Below are 11,270 nucleotides of genomic sequence, written 5' to 3' on the forward strand. Positions count from 1 at the left end.
ACTCCAGCAGCGTCCCCAGCCACTTTCCCTCCCCGGTGAGTCCATTCTTTTCCGGTTTTCCGGCGAGATCACCCAAAAACCAAACAGAGTCGATCTCGCCGGAAACTGGAAAAAAACGGACTCGCCGGGGAGGGTAAGTGGTCGGGGACGCTGCTGGAGTCTTCTGGGGCGGAGGCGCGCCGGAGGATGGAGAACGGACGGACGGACGTCCGCACTTTAAGCCGAGTGCGGACGTCCGCTCTACATCCTTTCTTATATACATATATATATATATATAAATTTAATCAAGTTTTAGTAAAGAAAGCCTGTGTTGTCTGTGCTCAAGGGATATACAGACAAAACAGTAGGAAAAATGGATTTTCTGCTGGTTGGTTTTCTTGTTTGATTTGAGTTTTGGCTTTTTTGGTATGTGTGTGTGTATTTATAATTATTCTTATATGTGCTAATTAGCTTGTAAAACCTTGGTAGTTTTGCATTTTGGTAGTACGATGTGGAGAATCTCTTTCCTGTCTGCTTTCATTAATTTTTGTTGTTTAATTTTATCAAAAAATGGTTAATTGTGTATAATAGCTGGGATCTTTTGATATCTTGAGGAGGTTTAGATTGGGGGAGGAATACATTTATTTTTTTTTTCTTATTTTCTTGCGTTTGTTAGTTTCCATCTAGGTAGTTTACTGCATCCTAATGCTTTTTTAATATGCTGTTTGCAGTGCTTACACCACGTCACTAGGTCCGTGTAAAGACTGCTGGTCCAGCTTCATGGATCCTTTATTAATGGTGAGGTGTTATTTTTATTGCTAGGAATGATTACTTTTGCTTAACTTAGAAAGTTGTTTCAAATGAAATATACCAAAATATTGTTTTTTCCTGTAAAAGAATTTTATCAGTTCTTTGAGTGAGTTGAGCCTCACAGAATTCCTTTCATACTAGTGGGTAAAGCTGTTATGCTCTGTTATACACGTAGTTGTGCCAGTTAATATGCTATTGTTTCAATGTTGGTTTCTTTTCCTGTAACCTGATGTTATATTTTCACAACAGGTCTCCTGCAAGAGGCTGACAAAGAGGTGATGTAACGGATCGGTTGTCTCTGTTACCCAGTGGTGTGGGCTGTAACCAAATTATAGTTTGTCATGGGGCACAACAAAGTTAGTTCAATAGTTTTAGTTAGTTTGCTCTTTGCGTTGCAGATTTAAAATATTCTTTGAGGCCTTTCTCATCAAAAAATTTATGGTGTCATTGTGAATGTAGAGAGAATTGAGCTAGTAACAAGGTCGACCTTTACCATTCACATTTTAGATTTTTGGTTCCCCTTAGCGTTTTATGTTTTGGGAATTCTTTTATGCGGCTCATTGTAAACGTGTTCGCGTATTCAATACAGTTTATATACACTTTTGAGTATGATGCAGCAACTATTGCACTTGGCTTGTGTTAGCTGGTACTGGATGATACATCTAGCTACTTGTGATGTAAAGATCAGCATAATACAATGCTAGTCTCTGCCTACAATTTCCAGGACAAGGTGCATAATATGTTGAAAAAGTTGCCTGGGAAAATGCTGGTGAGTGAGGCATCTGATTTTTTAAAGGTCTAAACCAAAATGTAAAGCTTATCCACCTCGAGTTGTCACACTGAAATCAACATACTTTTGATACAATATAAATGATTCATTTTTCACTTCCGGTGACGCATCTTTGCGTCCAACGGGTAACCCTTAGGAGATCTTGAAGTTGTTAGAGGATTGCATATGAGAACTTGGAAACTGATGGATGGGCTTTGATAAATTGATGTGATGTGTGTAGTTGGCGATGTGCGCATGGAGTTTGGATAGTTGGTCTGTTGTCAGTAAGACCTAGTTTTATTATGGCTGCTAGTGTTTCATAGCTACCCTGCCTTGACATGACAGGGAGATGCTGAGATTTTCCCCCTCCGTAGAAAAAAAAAAGAAAAAAAAAGAAGAAAAAAAGGAAAATACGTTGTGTTTGTTGATGGTTTTCATTTGTTGTAATATCTTCTGTGTATTGTGATTACGGTTAGTTTGTAATTAATTTTTTTAAATGAAACCTAAAAGTAAAAATAAGTTTTTTTATGTTTATTATATTAAAGGTTTGCAGGTTTCCATTTTATACAGTCTCCAACTCTCCATCATATAACTCGATGCTATAGTCCGAACTTGCATAAGCTTTTAAAAAGAAAAAGAAAAACAAAAACAACTAAGAAATAATTATTTGAAATATATATAATAGTACTCCTCAATGGACTAATGAATTTTAATTTTTGATACAAAAAGGTTTCCAAAGCAGAACTTCATTATGGAAGAAGAACAAGGCTCGTGTAACTGAGCTTAAAATTCAATTACTCTTAGATCATCCAGAAATTGGCGTCCTTGGTGAGTAATGGTGTAGCACTGTAGCTCATTGCTTCCGTGTAGGTATGAATGATTTAGAGACAAAAATATGGATCTATAAAATATAAATTAGAAAAAGTTTCTCCAAGCCCAATCACACCCCCAGCAACACGTGTCAGAAAATGACCTGAATTACATGTGAGTCCTATAAAACCCTAAGTAAGAAAAATAGCCTCGTTTCGATCTCTGGTCTCTTTCTCTTCTGCTCAATTTGAAGGGCTAACAGAGAAACCCTTCTCCTTCCACCCTTCCATATATCCCAATCCTCCTCTCCAACCACTCACTCTCCCAATAGAATCAAATCAAATCCGGAAAACACTATACTATAAAACTCCACATTTATTTCTGGATCTCTCTCTCCTACTTCTGCGGCCGCTTCTCTGTAAGTCCTGCTCCGTTTTCTATTTACTTTTACATTTTCAGGTTTAATTTCAGATACTGACCAGCATCGTAGCCTTCGTATATGATTTCATAGTTTTCTTTAACTTTTTATCCTGTAACATTTGATTTTATTTGTATTTTTTGAATTTTTTAATTCTGGGTTTAGGGTATCTTAGTTATTTCCTGCAGTATTGGTTCATTCTGGGTTTATTAAATGTTTAGTTCTGCAATTGTGACGACCCAGGTTTTTGCTTTCTGAGAAAGTAGGGTTTTAGGTGTTAAGCCTCTGTTTGGCTTCTGAGGAAATTGATGAAAATTATTAGGATAAGATAACCCTACAGGCTTGATTCTAGAGTTGTTTGTAGTTCGGCAACACAGTTAACTGTGCTATTGAAATTAGGGTTTGCAATTTCCATGATGGGAATGAAGTAATAGTTGAATTAGTTAACCCTTCAAATTGTTAACAGCATGCCATATGGTTCTAGTGGCATTTTTACTTCCCTATTTTAATTTTATCTTTTGATTTATGGGTCAGTTATGATTATACCAATGATCTTACCTAGCAGGCATCGTATCCATATTCATCTCTGGTCGAATCCAACGTCTCATTCTTTTCTCTTATATATATTGGAGTTTTTATTGATTTATGTTTGCTGGGTTTAGTTATTTACTTGCAATTTGTTTCTTCTTTTGTGTTCCTGCATATACCTGGCAAAACTACTAGTTCTGTTCTTGTAGTTTAAGTCTGTTTCGTGTGCACTGGGAGAAAAACTTCCAAATTCCAATTCCTTTAGTACTTGCTCTTTTCAATTGTAATTTTGTTACCAGTCTGCAAACCAAATAATAATGACGCTTTGTTCAAAATTAAACCAGCGGATGAGTTTTCCCAAAATTTATTTATTATTTCTTTCTACTAAGATGCAAGTATTAATCTCCGCTTGATGTGTCAGAGCTGAGAATTTATGTTCTCCTTGGTTAAGTTTTTGAACAACCCAAAAACGTAGCATCAGATACTTGCAACTCTTAGTGGTTATAATTTCTTATTAGCTTGTTATCTTCTTTCTGTAATCACGGTAGGTGGAATTTTATATTGGTGTATCATCTTCTAATTGTACTCGCTTTACCTTTGGGACTAATAACAACCAATCTATTTGGTGCACTTTGTTCATTGTTTAATCATTTGTCCTGATGCATAGTTAGATTCATTATGTAATGCTTTGAGTTTTTAAAGTGTATTGCATCTTCTTGCCTGGGTTAGTGAACACTGTTTTTTTTTTTTACTTTTTTGAAAGCGAATACTGTTTGTTTAACTTAAATAGATAGATTTGACTGTCTTGTTTTTTTTTTTTGATGTGGGAGTTGACTTTCTAGTTTCTTTCCTGCACTTTATGAGTTTAAAGTCACTATTTGTTTGTTTATTTAGCTCCATAAATGAACCAATTCATACCATTTGCAGAGAGGATATCCGAGACACCAATCCTAAGAATCTATTTTCTTGATTCATCTGTCCATGGCGGATTCGGAAAATGCCCTTCCATCTTCTAAGAAACGTGCTGCAGGAAGGGAACTGTCTCGTGATAATCCAGGTCTTGATGATGAGGAGGATGATTCTGACCTAGAGGCTGGAACTTTCAAGAGGGCCAGTGAAGAAGTGCTAGCAACAAGAAAGATTGTTAAGGTTCGTCGCCCTCCGGCAACTTCAGCTCCTACTTCCAACCCTTTTGCTGGGATGCGCTTGGTTCCTCAATCTGAAGCTAGTGCAGACCCTTCTCAAGTCGCCGCTGATGCACAACCTGCTAGTGATGCAAGAATTCTAGATGGAGCTAATCAGGAGTTTGACAAATCTGCTGGAGATAAGGAGAGTGATGTGAAGGAGGAAGACAAAGTTCCCAGTGAGGCAACAGAGCCTGGTGTAGCACATGATCATACTGAAGCTGAATCTGCTGCAGATAAGGAGAACATTGTGAAGGAAAACAACAATATATCTGGGGAACCAGCTGTTGGAGAAGATAAGGCTAAAAATGACTGTGAGGCTGTAAACGAGGTAAAGACTGTAATTGATGGTGAGACTGGAAATGGTGAGAAGGCTGAAAATGAAGAGAAGAGAGAGAAGAAAGATGAAACTGTGGAACCAAGTGCTGAAGGTGCCACTTTGAACTCATTTCAGCAGCTTTCGAGTAGTCAAAATGCCTTCACAAATCTTTCTGGAACTGGGTTTTCCACTTCCACCTTTTCTTTTGGGCTTATTTCGAAGGATGGGTCTGCATTGAGTACTGGCTCTGGTTCACTTTTCGGGTCAAAAAGTGATTTCTCTTCTGGTCTCGGTCTATCTAATAATGGAAGTTCATCACTCTTTGCCACAACAGGGCCTTCAATTGTCCCCAGGGGTGACATCCCTTCAATGCAAGAGGTTGCAGTTGAGACTGGAGAAGAAAATGAGAAAGCGGTTTTCACTGCTGATGCGGTGCTGTTTGAATTTATCGACGGAGGCTGGAAAGAGCGTGGAAAGGGGGATCTGAAGGTAAATGTATCTGATTCTGGGGCTGACAAAGCCAGACTAGTTATGAGAGCCAAAGGAATTAGGAAGGTAATTTTGAATGCAAGTCTTTACCCAGACATGAAGCTGGCAAATATGGAGAAGAAAGGTGTTACGTTTGCCTGCATGAATAGTATTGATGAAAAGAAGGATGGGTTATCCACATTTGCGTTGAAGTTCAAGGATGGGTCCATAGTTGAGGAATTTCGTTCTGCTGTTACAGAGCACAAAGGCAAGACAGCTACCGTTATGAAGACTCCTGAAAACTCCCCCAAGTGATTGAGAGGCGGCAAATGTCAATGCTCAGTGAGTTATATATCCTCGTCTCGAGTTTGAGTTTAAAGTCGTTTTCCCTTTTGCGGAGAAAACAGAGTTCAATTTATTTAGAGTCTGGCAATTCTAAGCCCTTTTGTAGCAGAGCTAATGAGCTAGTCATGTTCATTTTGTTGTAGTTTACTTTCGGTCTAGTCTTTGAAAGATGGTGTCAACTTCATTCCCGGATATATCTAGGTACAGACTATTTTAAGCTCTTGGGATGCTGAATGCTTGATAAAGTTCCATAATTCGTCCCTTATCTGCAATATATATTGAACTGCTGTGTCAGATATTGAAAGTTTCGTGTTTGAACTGCTCATCAATATTAGCTGCATTGCATTTCAAGAATTTGCGAATTTGGATTCAGTTTCTTGTTGGGGCACTTCAATAAAATGAAATGAGAATCTATAATTTGAATTTTTACTCTTCCTTCATAAATTGTCATGTTTTCGTATGCACATTATTTTGAACCTGTACTGTTATCTCTACTTGTCTATGTTTCAATGGGTTCTATGATGTGTAAGATCATCTATTTTGGTCTTGAAATCCAAAGGTTGATGAAAATGAAATGCTGCCATTGCTGTGACTTGTGGTTCGAAATTTGAGAAGAAAGCCATTAGGTAACAACAGTCGTTTTGTGAGATTATCTGCAGTGGCACAAGCACACACCGCAGTGTTTAAATAAGTTGGTAGACAAAACCAGCATTGGCTGCCTCTTCAGTTGATACAACTTTGCAACTTCTCCAAGGCTAGTTCTGGAAGGAACAACTACAATCCGAGTCCAGCAGTTTAAAGGACCAAAATAGATGGGATTGGTATTCGGTGAACGTGAACTAAATATCGTCGATTTCTGTAAATTTCCTCCCCTCTTCAAAGCTTAGGCCGATCATGCAATGCCTAGGCTCGCTCGTTCTTTTCATTTGGCTTTCCAAGGTTCTCATACAACGTATGAAGGACGTTCAAATAATACAGCAGAAATGTGTACTAGGCTACTAGTCAATGTGCTCCAACTCACCCTATTGAAAGTTGAGCACCTAATTTTAGACCGTAAATCCAATACGTCCGTGTTTGTTTGTGCACTATGTTTTTGTGCTCTATCTGACTATCTCTAACTTAACCGAACTTGTGCGATCATAAAGATTTTTGAAAAGTGAAAAGATGGCTAAATGCATCTCTAGAGAAGATGGTTTTTTGATAAATGAAGAACAGGTAAAATGACATGAAAAATAATTAAGCGCCATGTCTTTTTAGGCATTTCAAAATCTAACAATGCTAAGGGGAATTGACTTGATATATAAGATTAATCTTGAATCTTACTAATATGACCATACTTAATTACTAGCTGTCACGAGAAAAGTCTACTAAACGTTCGAGTCGAATACCAACTCTGATGCTAAATAGAACCATTGGCATTGGCTCTTAATTTATGAATTTTCTTTTGGAGCTAAGTACAAGCACATGTTTGTAAATGTAGTACTGATTTTATTCATTAGCTCTCGCTAAATTACTAAAACTGTGTCTTAGTTCTTCATTGGCGAGTATGTATTGGTGCAGTTCCCAGAGCAAGAATCCACACAAGTCTTCACTTCTCCTTCATCTGATCAAGAACAAAGAAATACGACCCGAGTTTATTTTCAGATATAATAACAGCAAACATAAAGAGAAACAAAAGAGAGATAAATAGATAGATGTCATTACTTGGACTGAGATTGGTGCTGATATTGGCACAGGAAGAGGTAGCACAACCAAGCGTGCAGAAGTATATAGGGTTTGTTTGCTGATCATCAGTTGGTAAGATGCATTTGTTCAAGCAAGGCAAGGCACATTTGAAGGGATTGTGTGGGGGTTCGATCATACATTTGATGAAGCAAGCACCATAGCACAACTCGAAGGATAAAGCTGTGGACTGTCCTATGAGTAAACCAAGTAAAACACAAACCAGCAATACAGAACTTAGTTTTCTTCCCTCCATTGCCATTTCTCTCGATCTTCTTTCGATCAAAGTCCTTGGTCTAGCTAGCACTATGAATTTGATTATTTGAATGTTACTGAATGTGAAGCTTCACATCCTCTTTGAACTGTTTATATAGGCTAGGTGGGTATGGTAAATATGGTTCAGCATTGAAAGAGAATCCAGTAGACTTGTACGTACTTACTGAATGTATCAATGAAATATAACTAATTAGATTTCATATTCATGTCCAGATATTGAAAAACACAGTACTTTGATTTGTCTCTAATAGTATGATTAATTGACGATGGATTATGTTAATAAAATGAGGAAGGTAAAGTCTCTTTATGCGTGTGTTTTAGCTCATGGATAAGATTTACCATAAGTAATTAATTTCTCTGTAATCACTTTTTCTTCTCGCCTGCTACGTACGCTTAAGTCATTTGGAAACTTAATTTGATTAAGAATATCCTTTTTTTTTTTTTTGAGAATTGATTAAGAATCCCTTGAACTAATTGTATGTGGATTTTTTAAATTTTTTTTTGAAGAAATTATGTGGATTTTTGCTTTGGAAAGTGTATCAACATTAACTACTCGTCAAGAAATAGAAACTACTGATCCGAAGAAATAGAACCACGATATTCGTCTGGAACCATAACTTAGAAAAGGATCTCTCTCCACAATGACATGTTCTAGTTTTGTCCGAACCTTAAAAAACCAGCTCGATCAGGGGTTGTCTCCCACCTCTCCACTTGTGATTCTTTTTGTCTTTCTTCATTCCCAGATGTAGTGCGCTTCCTTTTTACCCCCCACAACCTAATGCTTTACTTCCTCTCGTATTTTCAATGACAATTGTTCTTGTTTGTATGTCTCTTAAGAGAACCCGTGAACAATATTATCAAGAGCTGGTCCATCCAGAACAAACATGCAACTACAGCTACATATTACAGGCCACAAAATAAGAAAATATAACTGGGTCGATCATGTTCAATTTCACATTAGCCTTACATATTATAACTTCATTATGAAGAAAATGTTTTGATATATACTTATATATAACATCATAAATCAATAATTAAGAATGAAGAAACCCTAATCATCAGGTCTTCTTGGTACTACATGTCTCTGAGCATGAATCTACGCAACCACCCACTTTCTCCACCTCTGCACACGAATAAGAAAACTCAAATTAAAGATCGATTTCGAACCAAGACAGGTGAGCAAGAGGTCGATCTGTTCTGTTTTTAGTAAGAAAAAGAGATACCAATCAAGGATATGATGAATTGAGTTACCTGGGTTTTGCTTGGTACTGAAAGTGGAACACCAAGAAGAAGCACAACCGAGCTTGCAGAAGTACTGATTATTATCTGTGTTGCTGGCCGGTACCATAAGACGTCGGTATGATGCAGTCTTTCAAGCATTCGAAGGAGCATGAGCCAACAGAGTGGTGAGGAATGATGATACACAGAAGGAAGCAACTCTCGTAGCAGCTTTTGAAGGAAGCTGTGGACTGACCCAATAAGATCCCGAACACCATTAGGTAAGTGATGATGGCGAAGGACGTCCTGCCTCCCTTGTTATCCATTTTGTTTTCTGCAGCTCTGTCGTTAGCTAATAGAGATGTGACAAATGAAAATTGCAGGGAAACATGACTTTACTAGCTAGAACCCTTCTCTATATAAAGACTTCTTTTTTATTTTGGCCCAAAAGATAATGAAAGAGAGGCAAACAAAAAAAAAATATATATTTGCCGTTCTATGCATGTATCTCATCTACATGTCTTTTTTTTTTTTGGTAAATAAACGATTATATTAAAAGAAAAAAGGAGAGGACAAGCCTAGTACAACCGAAGTCAAAAGCAAAAAAATTACAAAACAACATAAAGAAAGCTAACCAAAGGAAAACAAAACAAAACCTGAAAAAGAACAAAGAAGGAAAGGACTAAGAGATATCTAAGCTCCACTTTTCAGCGATGTATCTTTTAGTAATGGATGATTTAAACTTGATGGAAATGAGCCTGCATTTGATCATGGAAATAATATTCTTGAGAACCAAAGAAGGAGCACATCTCTCATTCCTAAAGATACAATTATTCCTCTATTTCCATATGAGATAAACAGTAACGGAAAGACCGAGCTTCTTGATGGTAGAAGAGAAAGACTTACCTCCCCACCGAGAAGAAGCCCATTCAATAAATAAGGGCCAAGGGGGGTTCAACCAAGGCACCCCACAAGAACAAAGAACACTCTTCCAAATATGCAACGAGAAAGAGCAAGCAAAGAAAAGATTGATATTTTCTAGAACTAGACCACAAAGAGGGCAAGAGAACTAATTTGAGGAGAATAAGCAATGATCCTGTCAAGAGTAGTAAGCTTACCATGAACAGCCAACCAAAGGATGAAACTGGCTCTAGGAATTAATATTATTGGTAAACCAGACAATCTTTGCCCAATCAACAATAGGATAATGAATCCGAATATGATCCATTGTAGAAGCTGTAGAGAAAATTCTAGAAGTAGAAGCCAACCAAATACAAGAATCCTTGCAACTTGAATTTGGAAAAAGACCTTCTAGATTACTTGCAACTCCAAGAATGACAGAATTAGTAGAAATAGGCCAACACCAAGACTCACCCATCACAATAGAACTAACCAAGGCATTGGAAGGAATACTAGAATTAGCCATAGCACCATGCCCCAACCTAGGCAGCAAAGGGCCAAAAGGGTGCCAATAGTCATGCCAGAAATAAGTAGACTTTCCATCACCATTGTACCTCATTTACATGTCTATGAGCTAAAGCCTAAAAGTATTAAAATTGGGTCGAGGTGAAAACTTGAGGTACTGTTCTAATGTTTCTAAAACTTGAAGTACCAAAGTTTATAAAGAAGAAAATATGAGGTACGACGAATTTCTTTTTTTATTATATAAAAAGGATAAAAAAAAATAAAAACTCAAGAGTAAATTGGTCATTTTTAAGAATAAAAATGGTTGCCGTAAGTTTTTTTAACGGAGCTAACGGTTCTACATACCATACTTCGGTCAAGGTAAGAATGTGAGATATTGTTTTAAAGTTTTCTGAAGGTCATATATATACCAAAGTTTTACTTCTCTAAAAGGTGAAACACTGTTTGGACCATTTTCCTATAAGCTTTTAAAAAAAACAAATTTAAAGAAAAGGTGGTGCTACAAGAGAACTCCAACAACTTTCCTATATTTGAAATTGTCTCTATTTTAAAGAAAAAGAAGCATATTTTCGTTGCGTATTGCTACTGTTCGTTGCCTAGACACTTACCGTCGTTGCCTAAGCGTCATGGCCTCAACATGTTGCGTAAGAACTTAGACGACGAAAACAAAGCTGTTGTCGCCTAAGGTTCAAGTTAGGCGACCAATATGTTTTCGTCGCCTAACACTTAGACGAGGAACACTAGAACATCAGTCGACAAAATGTTTCGTCCTGTAACATTAAAGCGACGACTCTAATTATATATGTCTTGAGATTCTTAAGGGAAAATGCCCTAATGCCCAAATATTTGAAAACTAAAGCCCATTCCAATTAAAGTTTTATCCTTGTACCAATTCCAATGATTCTTAAGAAAAAGACGTCATTACCCTGTGTAACTAAACCACACAAATCTTATCTCTTTCTCCTTCTCTTTTTCCCGATCTGGTTCTCTCTCTCTCTC

At 37.2% G+C, this 11,270-nt stretch overlaps 2 protein-coding genes across 3 annotated transcripts in view; both read left to right on the top strand.

Moving 5' to 3' along the window:
- Positions 1–1,686, top strand: part of LOC101298235 (coatomer subunit beta'-2-like) — a 10,315-nt gene extending 8,629 nt beyond the window's left edge. The window contains exons 25-26 of the mRNA XM_004302872.1: positions 711–777; positions 1,039–1,686. Of these exons, the coding sequence (XP_004302920.1) occupies positions 711–730 (20 nt within the window). The 3' untranslated portion in view covers positions 731–777; positions 1,039–1,686. The remainder of the gene's footprint in view (positions 1–710; positions 778–1,038) is intronic.
- An 894-nt stretch (positions 1,687–2,580) lies between these two features.
- LOC101299101 lies at positions 2,581–6,058 on the top strand. 2 transcript variants are annotated; one of them, XM_004302875.1, is made up of 2 exons: positions 2,581–2,786; positions 4,242–6,058. In XM_004302875.1, the coding sequence occupies exon 2, from the start codon at positions 4,296–4,298 to the stop codon at positions 5,598–5,600; it is 1,305 nt and encodes a 434-aa protein (XP_004302923.1). In that variant the 5' UTR covers positions 2,581–2,786; positions 4,242–4,295; the 3' UTR covers positions 5,601–6,058. The 2 variants fall into 2 exon arrangements, with proteins under 2 accessions (XP_004302923.1, XP_004302924.1); XM_004302876.1 differs by having other exon boundaries at positions 2,762–2,786; positions 4,209–6,058.
- The last annotated feature ends 5,212 nt before the right edge of the window (positions 6,059–11,270 follow it).

This window comes from Fragaria vesca, linkage group LG6, assembly GCF_000184155.1.
Source record: "Fragaria vesca subsp. vesca linkage group LG6, FraVesHawaii_1.0, whole genome shotgun sequence".
In the NCBI taxonomy this organism is placed as follows: Eukaryota; Viridiplantae; Streptophyta; class Magnoliopsida; order Rosales; family Rosaceae; genus Fragaria; species Fragaria vesca.

Coding starts and splice junctions, on each gene's coding strand:
- LOC101299101 (XM_004302875.1), top strand. CDS start 4,296: ATGGCGGATTCGGAAAATGCCCTTCCATCTTCTAAGAAACGTGCTGCA.